Consider the following 15,465-nt stretch of genomic DNA (forward strand, 5'->3'; position numbering starts at 1 on the left):
GCGATCGTGTAGACGTTTATAGAGCCGTTCGTAGAGCCGTTTGTAGAGATAATTATACGGCGATTAATCGTATGGGCGGTTATACGGCTGATTGCAGAACCTTCCTAGTATATTAGTGCTGCGAGTTAGTAGAGCTTTAGAGCTCTGTATAGGGCTTTAAGCAAAGCTTTGAGCAGAGCTTCGAGCAGAGCTTTAAGGGGGAGACCCCCTTAGACCCCCCTGCGCACTACGTGCTCTATTAACCGCGTGGGCAGAGCTCTTACAGAGGCTTTAGTAGAGACTTTAGTAGAGCTTTTAGTAGAGACTTTAGTAGAGCTTTTAGTAGAGCTTTTGCAGAGCTTTGTGTAGAGCTTTGTGTAGAGCTTTGTATAGAGCTTTGTGTAGAGCTTCTATAGAGCCACGTGTAGGCGTGTAGGGAGCAGACGCTCGTACGGGTGATCAATTATAGAGACGTTTGTAGAGATGATCGCATGGGCAGTTGTATGGACGTTCGTACGGGCGATCGTGTAGACGTTTGTAGAGCCGTTCGTAAAGCCGTTCGTAAAGCCGTTTGTAAAGCCGTTCGTAAAGCCGTTCGTAAAGCCGTTCGTAAAGCCGTTCGTGGAGCCGTTCGTAGAGCCGTTCGTAGAGACGATTGTACGGCGATTAACCGTATAGGCCGATTGCAGAACCTTCCTAGTATATTAGTGCTGCGTGTTAGTAGAGCTTTGGAGCTCTATATAGGCTTTAAGTAAAGCTTTAAGCAGAGCTTCGAGCAGAGCTTTAAGGGGGAGACCCTCTTGGACCCCACTGCGCACTATGCTCCATTCACTGAGTGGCCAGTACACTGGGTGGGCAGAGGTGCTGCAAAGCCTTTAGTAGAGCTTTTGCAGAGCTTTGTACNGAGCTTCGTGCAGAGCTTTTNNAGGGCTTTNGTAGAGCTNAGTNCAGAGCTTTTGCAGAGCTTTGGTAGAACTCAATATTTTTNATGTTCNTNACGTGGATTCTGCCCTAACTTACCGCGCGCGCTTTTTTTCTAACNAATTAGAAGTCTACTTTCCAACCAATCAGAAGCTAGCTTGGCGGGGTTTGAATTCCAGGACCCCCAACCCGAAAATATAGACCACTCGTACCTCGGGTCAATGAATAACTATTTGGGCTTCCTATATCTTGGTGTCGCAATTCCTAACAACTTATTTGCTGCCCTCACCCGCTTTCTTTTAGCAATTGCAATTACCTCTTCCTCCCTTTAACGCTTATTGTCGCGCCTTTTACATCGCATTTTAACGCGGATTTCTATCCCATGCGCTGTTGACAAAGGCGTATGCACAAGCGAACCAACCAGAGCCTCTAGATTGAATCGAGTCTTGGCGAAATGAAGCCGTGGATTTAACCAACGAATTAAGGCTCTAAATCATTATAATAGAGCCTGAACTTGATGTATAATTGACTCTATCGTGTCCTAATTATGCTGAGGTGTTCCAGCTAATAAGGTCCTTCTTTACAGAGGGATATATTGCATAAAGCACAGCCGAATTGGGTCCTTGGGGGGTGCTTTGATATTTTAATATTCACGCACGGGCCTTTTTGGCGTACGCCTCAACGGCGCATGGGATAGCCTTAATAGACTCTTTACATTCTTTCTCCCGCATCTTTTGTACATCCTTTGGCTAATTCTTATCGATAACGCGTGGACGAATTTCAGCGGTCAAGAGATGACCACCAAACCCCACGACAACTTGCGATAACCTTCCTTCACAACTTCACTTCTTTCATACTAAAAAGTGTCGCATTGAAGGCCATTATAGACTTTGGGTAAAATATAAGCGACTTTAAAGCCATATAAGCCTCCGCACAAGATCTAGAAGCCCTTTGCAGATCAAACTAGGGTAATTTAGGCCATCTCCGACCACAAGCCCCTTGCAGAAGGACAAAATCTCTACCTTCATTATCGATACTATATCTTGCCGCCAAACCCGAATTTTGCAACGCCATTGTGGAACTCTGTACGCGATCGAACAATGCGTCTGCTTAATACAACTAAGTACAAGCTTGAAGAATTTGGAGGCGAGATCCCTCTGTACGCGATTATCGGACAGGATCCGGACAGTAACTCTTGGCAGTAACTTTACTGTCCGAATCTTTTGATCGACGGCGGCTTAGCAGGCGGTAAAGGAAGCCAAGACACTACTCAGGGCCTATTTTAGCCTTCCCGTCATCTATTTTTACTCTTTCTTGTGCTGTACATATCTCCCCCTACACGTCTCCCCCCACGCGTCTCTCTACGCGTCTCCTTCCACGTGTCTCTCTACGCGTCTCTCTACGCGTCTCTTTCTATGCGTCCCTCTACGCGCCCCCCTTTGTAAGAGAGGCACGGGCAAGGCACGGGCAGAGACGCGAGCAGAGGTACGAGCAAAGCCACAAGCAGAGCCACAAGTAGAGCCACAGGCAGGGCTACAAGCAGAGCCACGAGCAGAGCTACAAGCAGAGCCACGAGCAGAGCTACAAGCAGAGCCACGAGCAGAGCTACAGGCAGAGCCACGAGCAGGGCCATAAGTAGGGCCACGAGAGAGGAGCAGAGGGGGGCAAAGGGAGAAGTAAAGGGGCAACTTAGATAGGAAGGTGGGTCGGTGGGGATGGGAGGTGGGTCTAGATGAACAGTGCTTAATTAGTTGATCTACAGGGGTAAATTAAGGCTGAGCTTTAATANTCCCTTTCTAGACACCCCTTTCTACCTCTANACCTCGCACCTCTATACCTCTACACTTCTCTACGTCTCTGCTTGTGGCTCTGCTCGCGGCTCTGCTTATGGCTCTACTTGTGGCTCTGCTTGTAGCTCTGCTTGTAGCTCTGCTCGTGCGTCTACTCGTGTCCCTGTCCGTGTCTCTGCCCGTGTCTCCTTGCGTCTCTTTATGCATCTCTTTGCACGTCTTATGGGATGTTAGGTAGAGAGGTGTAGAGACATAGACGTAGAGATATAAAGGTGCAGGGGCGCAGAGGCGTAGAGGCGCAGAGGCGTAGAGGCGTAGAGGCGTAGAGGCGTAGAGGCGTAGAGGCGTAGAGGCGTAGAGGCGTAGGGGGAGGCGCTTCTGGGGGTAAGCCGTGCTAAATTAAGCTACGACTCTAATAAATAAGCTCTAAGCCACTAATTTTGCACCGGCAGAATGAAACTTGGCAAAAGATTCGGACAGTAAAGTTACTGCCAAGAGTTACTGTCCGGATCCTGTCCGCTCTCCGCATATGGCCAAGTGTTGTTGCGTATGGGATTGCTGCTAGTTGTATCTATCTCTTGGGCTGTAGGAGCAGGAAATAGATCCTCAGGTCTGGTGTGGCGACCTCTTCGGTATGCAACGAAATATTGCGCTAACAGGGTTATGTCTAGTTTGACGCTCTCGCGAGCAAGGTAGGAGCTAGTCTCCTTCTCTATGATTGCCAAGGTCCATGGACTCCAGTCGTCATACTTGCATTTTGGGAGATCAGGACCGTCAAAACGAAAGTAAGGGATGTCGGCTGCTGAGAGCCGACCTTTTATGTCATTATGTACCTTATCTGGTTCCGAAAGCTTCTTATCCGTTGATTTGCCGCTAAAAAGCATACGTCGATGTAGGTCCCAAGGCCTGAGGAAGTCACGCGGCGCTTCTTTCCCGGATCCGACGCTAGCCACTATGCCAACCCTCTTGTCATCATTTCTTTGTCTATCTTCGCCCGCTTTTATATTATACAATCAAGCACCTTCATCAAACGCCTGGGATGTTGGATTATTGTATTTTGATCCAATTCCACTATATGGAGTGCCCTTTATTAGTACAAGGGGGAAATGGCCCGGTACCGCAATGGCAGCTAGAAGTGTCTTAAGTATAGGGACATCATCATCTTTGCGCCCAATTGCTTAAGGGAGATACGGTTTTTGGTGCACCGCCCGGTCAGCAACAATATCGTACGTGCGAATCATGTCTGCTGCGTCAACAGAGCTCGTAGGTGTCACATTAGTGACTTTCGGTCGGTACTGGATAAGCACGGCACTTTGTATTGTTAGGTTTTTCCTAAGGATCATTTACAAGCGGCTAAGTCTTACATTTGACATTGGCCAATCTGCAATACTCCATCCGCTGGCATCATCATACAGTCTTTTGGATCCATTCCGTCTAGGTTAGAGTAGTTACTCCGGATTAGGTTCAGGGCCCAATCTTCGAGTTTCCGGTTGCTGTAACAATACTTATAAAGCAAAAGTCTACTGCCGTAGACTTTACCAAGATCTTTGATCGCAGCGATGGAACTGTGAGAGCTCATTTGCAAGCGTCCAAGCATTACCGCTGCTACGCTATACGAGAGAAACGAAAGTATTAGAATAAGAGCAGGTGTAACACAGCAAGAGAACTTACGCTCCAGTATCGGACCCTACACAGTTGTCAAAGTACAGACTTGGCAAGTGTGCATTCGGAGTATAGCCATGTAATTGCTGGCCGCCACATTCAAGCAGTTTCTCTTGTTCATCCACCGCCTCGCAAATTCTTCGTATAATTATCAGCGAGGAATAAGTTATTACTCCGCCACCATCTATACAAGTTAGTCTCCAGAGCTGGAGGCAATATGAACACTTACCAATGCCTAGCACTATTTGAGAACCGTAGCCGCCAGCGAGCCACAGACGCTGCTGGATATCAAGCACAGCTCGAACTCCTAGTTGCGTCATGTTGTGGTAGAGCTAGAACCGTTATTGATCAATGCCAGAAAATAACTGTTATTCCACGGGAAGCTTTTCAGAGTTGTAGAAGTGTAATCTGAAGTCACCCATGTAATTCAAGACTGGCTTCGCTAACCCTTTGCAGTAGTAGACAGGGCATCGAGAGATGGGGCAAGAGTCGGGCAGCTAATGGGTCCCCTAGCTTTAGTGGCAGTACTTCGCTGCTGTCAGGCTGCTCAGGCGGCTGGGAAGAGATTCTTAAACTCCTGTACCTGCTTCGGCTCGGCTTCAACCATCCAAAATCGGTGAGATAACGAGCGACGCAATACAATCGACGCCATAGTATTTCCGCTAAAAGACCCCATAGTCCTTATAGCGGATTGGTTACTCGCATAGGGCGATTCAACCTGGGACCGAGACAAGAGGGGTATTGACCCAGAGCATTAGATCGTGAGCATCGTTGTTAAACGTAGTAGAGGCAACAAGCGCTATCAAGTTTGTGGAGACTTCAAAGTGCAGGTGAAACAACCAGTAATCGGTAGTGCGTTATTTTTGGGTAGCTTGAATAGGTTAGATAAATTAATCATGTTGAAGATTAAGTTTCGAGACCGCTTCGATTTCTTGCTTCGCCATTCCGGCCGATGAACGGCTATCCATACGGAAGGGTCGAGAATGGTGGGAGGATATATCGGCCTTCGCAACTTGATTTGTCTGTACGCTGTGGGTCACATAAACCGAAGACGTTGCGGTAACATTCTCTGGTGGAGAGATAGTGCACAGCCTCCTTGCCGAACACCCCTACGTGACATTAGCAGATGACTCTTATTAGATCAATAAGAGGGCTAGACTTACTATGCCAAGAATACTCCAGGATCCTTCCGCTAATAGAGTCGTCCAGTGTAGTGTTGAAGAGCCATTCACAGTATCGCTCATAATCATGCTTTGGATGCTCGAGAACCCTTTCATTTGTAGCCGCAAACTGAGCACAGCAAGATACACCCACCGATTTCGGAACTTCTTTCTCAAGAAAGAGTACCTCAAAGGCTTGCTTGTGGTCCCCACTGGCATGTACCTAAGCGCGGTGTATTCCCTGTTCGTCCAAAGGTTTGATTTTAACGGGACAACCAAGTGACCATGCACATCGATATTAATGTATCCCTCTTTCTGTATAAGGAATAGTCGGGGTCATCGTTATGCCATTGGTGTCTATTGGGATGGATAAAGAGGATATTGTCTGGCAGATAATCATAGTCATCTATAATAAATCTGACTTTGCGTTAGCTCTATCTCCTCTCGTTGCTAGCAGACAGTCTGTCCGGTCAACGTACGTTAAAAAGCCACGTTGCGTTTTCCGTCCTCTGGCTGGCGACAACAACTGCAGTCCGTCGTTTTGTAGGTGTATGTACAGTTGGTGCCTGCCGCTCGTTTGCTAGGTCGGTGATTTCGAGATCCTCCTTAACAAAATAGTCGGAGCCGTTGATAGGGTCCCAAAGCTTTGCCTTGAGGTGAAATAGAATCGCGAAGAACAGCCAAAGCAGGAGTGCACCGTCTCCTCGGAGTTACATAACGAAAGAACGACACCCACACCCACATAGTTAGATGTCAAAGAGAAAGAAGGATAGAGGGATGGGATGCAAAAAGATAAAAGGGTCGATTCAGGACCGAAATTAAATTGAACAGTCAGACAGCTCTATGGTGTAAGCCCGGTCTCGTTTCTTAGCCTATTGAAATTTCACTACGACTAGCCAGCCGGAAGCCTCTCAGGCCTTCAGCAAGCCAAAAGTGACCTATCCAGGGGCCAATTATGTGTTTAGAAATGAAACGAGGCTTCTCTTATATAACTAGCTATATAACTTAGCTATGCCTTGTTTTATAGCTTAATCGGTTTTAGCGCCTCCTATAGTATCTTAACTAACCTATTTATATCTTTTTAGTAGTTGCACTACTGCTAATATAAGGTCCGTAATATATAGTCTCTATAATCCTAAAGGCCTTACCTTCTTAAGAATTTATCTCCTCCATAACCTATCCTATTCTATAATTATACCTTATAGCCCCCTATCTATAAAGTCTCCTTATATAGAGCTCTTAGAAGGTTTAATTTAGTAGTTATAGAAAGGGATAAGGAGTCGCATAAGGGAGGGTACTTTATTTAATCTTATATTTAAACTTTAAAGGACTAGATACCTTAAATCTATAAGCCCAATTTCTAATTTATATATAATAATACTCTAATGTATAAATCGAAGCTTATAGCTAAGTGGTTTAAAAAAAACCGCTATAAACGTAATTAATTAGTTGCTCTATTCGCCTAATTTATATTCTTTTAAGTATGTCTAGATATAACTTAAAAAGCGGCTCTATAAATAATTTCTAGAGATTATATATATATATGGCTCTAAAGAGGAGGTAATTAATAAGCTATTTAAGGCCCTAGTAATTTACTAGAATAAGATAGCTCTTGCCTTTTTAAGTCTTTAATTAATAGCTATAAGGGCGCGGAGAGACTTTAGGAAAGATTTAAAGGAATAATATAAATTCTGTCTAAATCTAAGGATATATAGCTCTCTCTAAGAACAAGACGTTACGTAAAGAAGAGAAAGGAATAACAAAAGAATTATATAATTAAATAGTTAGGGGCTTAGTGGTTAATGCGTGCGTATATATACACGCGGTCTTTAATGGACTTTAGTAGAATTTAATTAATCTAGTAAAATTCGGCAGAATTTGGTTAAAGCGTTGGAATTTATCTGTTAAGTGTTTTACTAAGACATTCCTACTATAACTAGGCTAGTCCTATTATAGTACCTCCCCCTTTAGCCGAAGGTCTAAAATAATTTAATTTAGTTAAGACTTTATAACTTGTCACGTTTTTATATATTCACGTTAAGTAGTAGTATAAAGTTTTACCAGTTCTAATTATAAATAGACTAATTAGGATTTTCTATACCTAGTATAAAAAATTGCTATTAGTTTAGTTAGGGCGGTAAGTAGAACTAATATCTTTATAGTAGGTCTTAGTAAGGCAAATCTAACTAATTAAACAACTTTAACTGGTGGTTAAAGTTCCTTAATATCTTGTATATTACGTAATTATATTATAAATATTATAACGTATTTTAAGTTCTTTTTAATTTTAAGCTTCCTGCTATTGTGTTTTATATATTTATATTAGGTAGTAGTTATTTGCCTTTATATTATATCTATTTAGCTAAAGTATGCTATAAAGAATAGTCTTTATAAAATTCTTTTACTAACAAAGGCGCGTCGGCCTTAATCTGGTTATAGGTTTCCTAGGTTTATATTTTATATCCTTTTTACTTAATAAGAAGTTTAAATTATTTAAATTATGTTTTCTATTATATATTATTAATTAAGTTAATTAAGTAAGAACTGTTACCGTTGTTAACAATTATAAGAGGTAGCGGCGGCACTTTGCGAGTTATAGGTTTACCCTTTAAATGTTATAGTAAGCTTACGTAAAACGTTAGATATATTTTTATCTTAGTTAGCAGTTTAAACTTATAAGTGTATAGGCTTAGTTTCTTCTTAATTTGGTATAGGCCTATAAACTTCTAATTAAGTTTCTTTAAGGGTTGTTAAGTCTTTAGGTTTTATATATTTAGGTAAACTATATCTTCTTTCTTAAAGTCCTACGTAGGAGCTTATCCTTTATTTATATACCATTTCTATACTAATTAAGCGTATGCTAATTTACTTTATAATTGTCGGTATCACCCGGGGGGGTACTGCAATTGCAATATAAGGTAACTGGTTCTTTGATTCATTCGTGTTCTTCTTCGCAGAGGATCGTAAGGATCGCGGTGCCTAAATAGGGGGCTGATGAGTCACCGTAAGGATGACTAATCAGAGACATAACTACGTAACCTCTACTCGTACAGACAATTATAGGTATAGGTTAAGCTACTATTACTAGTTTAGGGTTTATATTTAACGGGCTAGGTTCGCATATAGTTATTTTAATTTTATTTATAGGTGTTATTATTAGGGTTTCTAATATAAGTGCTTTAAGGTTACGAAGTTCTTTATAGATTGCTCCTATTAATTACTAGTACTAAGTTTTTAATATTGCTTACTGTTAGGCTAAAGTATCTATAAAGGACTATTATATTATAGTTAACTGTTCCCTAACTAGGGCTATAATACTTATAGTTAACGCAGTAGGTTTAAGTTTATTTACTATTTTAATAGTAGTTATTTTAATATAACGTAATATAAGGGCGCGGAGAGACTTTAGGAAAGATTTAAAGGAATAATATAAATTCTGTCTAAATCTAAGGGTATATAGCTCTTGCTAAGAATAAGACGTTGCGTAAAAAAGAGAAAGGAATAACAAGAGAATTATATAATTAAATAGTTAGGGGCTTAGTGGTTAATGCGTGCGTATATACGCACGCGGTCTTCAACGGACTTTGGTAGAATTCGATTGATCTAGCAGAATTTGGTAGAATTTGGTCAAAGCGTCGGAATTTATCTGTTGAGTGTTTCACCAAGACATTCCTACTGTAACTGGGCTAGTCCCGTTACAATAGCATAGAAGAGAGATACGATGCTATAGTTAAGGCCAAGGGGTGGCACACTAGATTTTAAATACCAAAAAAGTATCCCGATTACCAGATTATATATCTATAAGTAGCTTTAGATTTTTTAAGGCTCTGGAATTAATTGTGTGACTTTTGCATAGTATTTTGGCTGGGGGTGTCATTTTTTGGTGTGGCCTCGGCCGGACACTTTTAATGAGGTACTGTATCTATCCACTAAATTCCCTTTAGCTACCAAGTCATTGCTTAATAGTAGACTGTTCACACGAAAATGATTCAAAAGGAAACTTTACTGTTCACACGAAAATGATTCAAAAGGAAACTTTACTGTTCACACGAAAATGATTCAAAAGGAAACTTTACTGTTCCCAGGCCCGAACCTACCAATGAAAACATCATGGCTATCAGATACTCAGAGTTATGAAAAAGTTGGAGATCAAGGGTATCCGTTCAGTTGAGAGCTTTTGCGCAACTACACCGCCTCGGCGCATCCGGTTAAAAGCGCGCGTCGATCACGCTAACCAAAATGCGTACATTTGTACCCGAAAGTAGGTGAAAATACGTTGAAATGGCCGTGCTCTGCCGATTAATCACCAAGATCGACACGCGCTTTCAATCGGAGTTGACAAGGTGGTGTAGAAGCAACAACATTTCCGCCCTTTTAGCGCCCTTTTATCACCCTTTTCCTTACTTTTTCATTCACACTTGCCTTATACAGTTAGGGTTCTATACCATGGATGACTCAAATCTAAAGACGATTCAGCTGAGTATTCTGCGGCTGATATCGTAAACGTGTCAGAAATTTAGTATAAAATGCTTTCCAAAACATTACTTCCTCCTCGAAGCCATTCTTTAAAAAGGAACGAGTTATCACAGCTTAAGCTAAGCCGTCCAGAGAGTAAAAGCAAGCACAACTTACTCAAAAATGAAGTCAGACACCCATACGACGGTAGAGTTTGATCAGCTTGTGCAAAAGACCATTGAAGACTGGAAAGTACCTGGGGTCGCAATTGCTATAGTTCATAAGGATGAAATCTTTGCTAAGGTATTTCTATTAATGAATCCCAATCCCAAGTATAGTGTAGTTAAGGTTAAATATTCCGGGTCGCAGGGTTATGGGCTAGCATCTTGCTCGGGAGACCAAGTAACCGCCGATACTCTCTTCAACTGTGCTAGTACATCAAAGTCCCTCACAGCAGCGGCAGTCTCGCTGCTCGTTGACGACAATGAGAAATATCCGGAAGTTAGCTGGAGTACGCCAGTTTCAAGACTATTACGAGAAGATTTTGTACTTGAGGACCCCTATACTACCGAGAATGTTACCGTTGAGGATATTTTAAGCCATCGCAGTGGGATGCCTAGGTAAGAATGTATCTGTTGTATAGCAGCAACATTACCGTTTGCCATCCCAGCTAAATACCCTTCTTTCATAGGCATGATGAATCAGTGATGTCACTGGTTAGGTTACTTTATTGGATCGGTTCGGTTATACCAAAATTCAAAGCCTAACCGGTTAGACNATTTTATTGGCTTAATCTGGATCGGTTCTGAAGCTTTAGCGATAACCAGGTAACCAGGAACCAGTAAGGCCTTAGTGGTAAGGATTTGGGTAAGGGCGAACGTCACCTAAGGGAGCCAAGCCTCGTCTATTGGCTTAAAATTGCCGTGTAGCAACGCCCGAGTTAATCCGTTCGAGGCTTTGTAGATGATCAGATCGATTGGATGTAGTTAATTTGATGGAGTTGATGAAGTTAAGGTGGTTATTCCTAACCGCGTTATCCCCATCGCGTCGCCTATATCACGTCGCCCATAACGCGTCGCCTTTATTATTACTACCCTTACTACTGCCCTCATCGCGTTACCCTTATTACTGCCCATATACTGCCCTCATTGTTTTATAATTGACGACTAATCGTCGTTCAACACCGTGCCAAGACTCGCGATAGTAAGTACGACGTTCTAATTTGCTCATTGATCGCTAATATCACTGCTGACGTCCTGCAAGCTTTATAGGATCTCTATATACTATTTCATTACTTTATACAACTCCTCCGTACCTTCCTTAAGCACCTTTACCGCTTTATACACTATATTACTCCAAAATCTATATATTTTATCCGGTTGATCTGGTTTAACCGGTTACATAACCGGTTAGTAGCCTAAATCCGAATTTTGGATCGGTTTTGGCCTCATTTTTGTAACCTAACCTAACCGCTGACATCACTGTGATGAATCATACCTAGGCGTCCATGCAGCAGTTCCAGATAGTCCGAAGTCTATTACACGGAATCTCCGGAACTTGCCCCTTAGTCGGCCACTAAGAACTGAATATCAATACTGCAACATGATGTATACTGTGGCTAGTTACTTGGTGGAAACCTTAAGCGGAGAGTCGTTCACCGATTTCTTGAACAATAGAATCTGGAAGCCTCTAGGCATGTTAAACACGTACCTCGATGTGTGTGGCGTTGAAAAAAGTAATGCAACGGATAAGATGGCGAAAGGTTGTCGATGGGACGAGAAAACAGAGCGTTATATTGAAATCCCAGCGTTCAGACAGCCCGAAGGACAGGGAGCAGGCTGCGTTTTCAGTAGTGCAAGAGACTACGTGAAATGGATCCACGCCATGATTAAACATGCGGGTCCGATATCTGAGGTCGCACATAAGGAGCTGGTAAAGCCAAGGATCATCGCCGATCCATGTAACGACGAGCGAAAGCCATTCCACAGCTACTGGTGTTATGCATTAGGCTGGATTAGAAACATACAGAGGCTATACAGTAATTGGCCATGATGGGAACATTAGCGGGTTTGGCAGTCTAATGCGATACATGCCAGAGATGGAGTGGGGGATTGTAATTTTTGGCAACTCGAATGGGGCTAATGATGCTGCAGAAATCCTTTGTTGGCATCTAATTGACACTATGCTCGGCACACCTTCACCGGAGCGATTTAACTACAATACCTTCCTGCGGAATCAAGTGAAAGAGTTGAAAGAGGAGGAAGGAAAAAATCCGTATCCCGAGCGGCCTACTTCGGTACTAGCACTCAGTCTCCCAATTGATTCATATGCAGGCAGGTATCGCAACATTGGATACCATGACCTACTTGTGGAAATCATAGATGGAAAGCTTCAAGCAGACGCATCTGACAGAGGATTTGGGTTTGTACTGTCTTTTGAACACGTATCTGGAGAGTTCTTCATAGCAGACTTGCTGGGTATATTCGATGATGACAAGCGAAGGCTGAGGGCCGAGTTCAAAATCGACTCTAGCGGAATTGTGCGTGATCTAGGCATAGGTATTGTGGAGGAGATGAGGGACTCATTAATTTGGTTCACGAAGATCTCGTGAATACCTGATAGCTAAAAATTTTGATAATCACCCGTTCAATCACAATTTGTTCTAATATTTATGCTTGAAAGGAACACCAAAAGCGAGATCCGACCCATACTGTCGTATGGGGGTTCCCTTCCGTCTCATCTCGTCCGCAAGGTCAAGCTGAGAGTGAGGATCTCGTCTGTTACGGATGCAGCGGCGTTACGTCGTGGCTAGAGGGCCCCTTCGAATACTCAACCCTTGACGTCGTCAGAACAGCAGAGTTTTCACGGGTCTTGGCGCCAAGACCCAGTTAAGAAGACGACTCCAAAATCGACCTCTGCACCTCCACGCGGTGGAGCCCGGGAACCTAGTATGCAGCTATTGGCGTTCCATCTGGATCGTGCCGATAGACTACTAGAGCAAACGCAGAGACGTGCGTACGGCTGCGCAGCGCCGGCGCTGCGACGTGGTGGTGCGAAGAAGTCTCTACTGGGAGGGTGAGCCCCAGCGGAGGCCTACGAACACTACTACGTCTTCACGTATAAGTCTAGTACACTTGATCCACGGCACTACAACCTACGGCGTCCCCCTTCTTCTTATGCGGTATAGGCACAATATACCGTACGGCACCTACATACGCATACACCTCGCAGGCGGAAGACCTGTCTCGAGCCTCTCAACCACCCGCCTTCCACCCTACCCGTTCAGCCTGGGTTTACCAAGCGTGCGCGGTTATTCTCTCTACATCTTTTGGCTGGGGATAGTAGGGACCTAGGTTTGGGCCCTAGGACACCTGGTTTACCCCGCTGTTCCGCTAGGGTAGAAGGTTATACAGGACTGGATTCATGCTGCACAGGAGGACCGTAGGCAGGCGTATACACGTATACAGGGCAGTAAGGAGCTAGGGGCAGGCAAGACACGACACCTAATGGCAACCTATAACGATAATATCAGGAAGCATGGTACGAGCGGCAGACAGGGCAAGATAGGCAACCAGGATACCCCCGTACGGGGGTCTCAGAGCAGCGACCTAAAAGGTATTTTTCCTCCCGTTGATGTAGTACGGGCGTGCTACCTAGAGGGGTACACTCTGTATTACCACTCACGTTCGCCTTGGAGGTTTTTTGTATCTATATCACGGCAGTAGTCTGCATGGACTCGCAAAGAGGACCGCATCAGACGTTAAACAAGAACAAATAATAATAATATTTATGCTTTGTCCTAGGTCTTATTTCTCCTCATTGTTGGCTACTTCGGAGCCGGGTAATTAATGTTGACTAGCATTCCCGCCCACCCTAGTCCTTACTAAATTTCCCGAATGAGAACGGGTAGAAAGGTTTCTAGGCTCGTGATAAAGTGGTCAGGCTATTAAGCGCGTACTGCGAGACATCCTCGCATGGCAGCTCCTCAGCCTGTTCTATAGAAGCCTCGGCCACCGTATGCACGGCCACCAGAATACGCCAAAACACGTCTTTTTAAAATATTTATATCGTTTTTACATTTTTATTTTATATAAAGCTTTACCCACCATCTAATAAGCCATATTTGAATTTTTATAGAAATAACTATCATGGTTATTAAGATATAAGTATTTAAAAAAGACGTGTTGCACAGTGGTATCCCTTCGCACGTTGGTTTGCGTCCTACGGTATCGATAAGGGCCTGGCCAATAAGAGGCGCCCGTTGGGCGCCCGTGTGTACGATGTTCCTAGGCTTGGCGCCAAGTGTAGGACTCCAACGTGCGAAGGGATACAACGTATCAATACGATCGTGTCAGACGTCGTTATTGTGGCACCATCTCCCTAGGGGTCTCGGCGTATTTTATGTATATTTATTGTCTTACACGCGTATTCAATCATATTAAATGAGGGCAGCAGACTTACTTTAATCCCACTAAGCCATGCAGCGATTTAGATATTAGTATATTAGGCTATAAATTAAAATTAAGATTAATCTATAGGCAGATCCTAAGCAGAGGGCTCTATGTTGAAGCCCTGCAGTCTAAATAGCACTAGATTTGTGACCAATATGATCTTGACTGCTAAGTATAAAAGATATAAAAAGCCTCCAAGCCGAAAGCCTCCAAGCCAACAGTTTCCAAATCGGGGGCTTCCAAATCAAAAGCTTCCAAATCTACGGCCTCCAAATCAAATCCGGGCTTGAAATTGGAGCTTCGAATCGAAGCTTCAAATAGTGGCGTTGATCACGATATTTTGATTAGGCGAGGGACGTAGCTTCAAAAATCGTGGTGATCGATTTAGTTAGGTGGCTGGGTTCAGGGGGTGGCTGAGCTCTAGAGGTCGAGCTTAATACAATTTTGAGGCCTGAGAAAGGGGAATTGAATATTATTTGGAAACAACCGCCATCATGCATCCTTAGTATCTGTCCTCTGATCATTTCCTTGCCTTTTCCAACACTCTCGAAATGCCTCCATCTGCAGAAAGACTACAAGTTAGTTTACTATTTTAATACGTTGGACTTTGGAATTGGAAAGTATATCGGCAAGTTTAAAGGCTTCCCCCGAGTTACTTTTCTAAGCCGCTCGGTCCCCGAAGAACATCAACTGACTCACCTCCTTCTTACACGCTCTCCAATCTTTCGTATTATAGTAACAATCTGTCATCTTCGCATTTTCAACTGTACCCTAGTTTAGAAATACGCAGATATATATCAATATTTCCTACCTGAACAGCCGGTGCTGAAAATTCTCTTGTCCCTGTTGCAGTCCATCAGTTTTCCAACCTTTGCAAATTACGTATACTGCCAATCGCATTTACCACTCATCCGGCTCATCATCCTCATTAACTGCTTGGGTAACACTTAATTTTTTCTCGTCATCCGACATCTTTGTTCGTGATTTCCAGTGTTGTTGGGCGAGTTCTTAAAAAGCGCTTGGTCGTGAGAATCTGCTCTCGGCTGA

The 15,465-nt window shown here is 43.4% G+C and overlaps 4 protein-coding genes across 4 annotated transcripts; 1 reads left to right on the plus strand and 3 right to left on the minus strand.

Moving 5' to 3' along the window:
• Positions 1-3,721: 3,721 nt before the first annotated feature.
• Positions 3,722-4,957, minus strand: K441DRAFT_20124 (uncharacterized protein). The gene is made up of 3 exons (XM_067640482.1): positions 4,362-4,957; positions 4,055-4,300; positions 3,722-4,001 (listed from the first exon to the last, which is right to left on the minus strand). The coding sequence occupies exons 1-3, from the start codon at positions 4,670-4,672 to the stop codon at positions 3,869-3,871; spliced, it is 690 nt and encodes a 229-aa protein (XP_067496481.1). The 5' UTR covers positions 4,673-4,957; the 3' UTR covers positions 3,722-3,868.
• A 285-nt stretch (positions 4,958-5,242) lies between these two features.
• K441DRAFT_701551 (uncharacterized protein) lies at positions 5,243-6,256 on the minus strand (the record flags this gene model as incomplete). The annotated part of the gene is made up of 4 exons (XM_067653350.1): positions 5,243-5,461; positions 5,516-5,827; positions 5,992-6,162; positions 6,251-6,256. 4 exons carry the CDS (start codon positions 6,254-6,256, stop codon positions 5,243-5,245), a joined length of 708 nt encoding a protein of 235 aa, XP_067496482.1.
• A 3,894-nt stretch (positions 6,257-10,150) lies between these two features.
• K441DRAFT_709594 (beta-lactamase family protein) lies at positions 10,151-12,578 on the plus strand (the record flags this gene model as incomplete). Its single annotated transcript, XM_067653857.1, has 4 exons — positions 10,151-10,270; positions 10,337-10,574; positions 11,469-11,963; positions 11,998-12,578. 4 exons carry the CDS (start codon positions 10,151-10,153, stop codon positions 12,576-12,578), a joined length of 1,434 nt encoding a protein of 477 aa, XP_067496483.1.
• A 2,214-nt stretch (positions 12,579-14,792) lies between these two features.
• Positions 14,793-15,390, minus strand: K441DRAFT_649280 (uncharacterized protein; the record flags this gene model as incomplete). The annotated part of the gene is made up of 4 exons (XM_067646935.1): positions 14,793-14,979; positions 15,118-15,182; positions 15,230-15,261; positions 15,323-15,390. The coding sequence occupies 4 exons, from the start codon at positions 15,388-15,390 to the stop codon at positions 14,911-14,913; spliced, it is 234 nt and encodes a 77-aa protein (XP_067496484.1). The 3' UTR covers positions 14,793-14,910.
• Between the last annotated feature and the right edge of the window lie 75 nt (positions 15,391-15,465).

Source organism: Cenococcum geophilum (genome assembly GCF_001692895.1).
Source record: "Cenococcum geophilum 1.58 unplaced genomic scaffold K441scaffold_101, whole genome shotgun sequence".
In the NCBI taxonomy this organism is placed as follows: domain Eukaryota; kingdom Fungi; phylum Ascomycota; class Dothideomycetes; order Gloniales; family Gloniaceae; genus Cenococcum; species Cenococcum geophilum.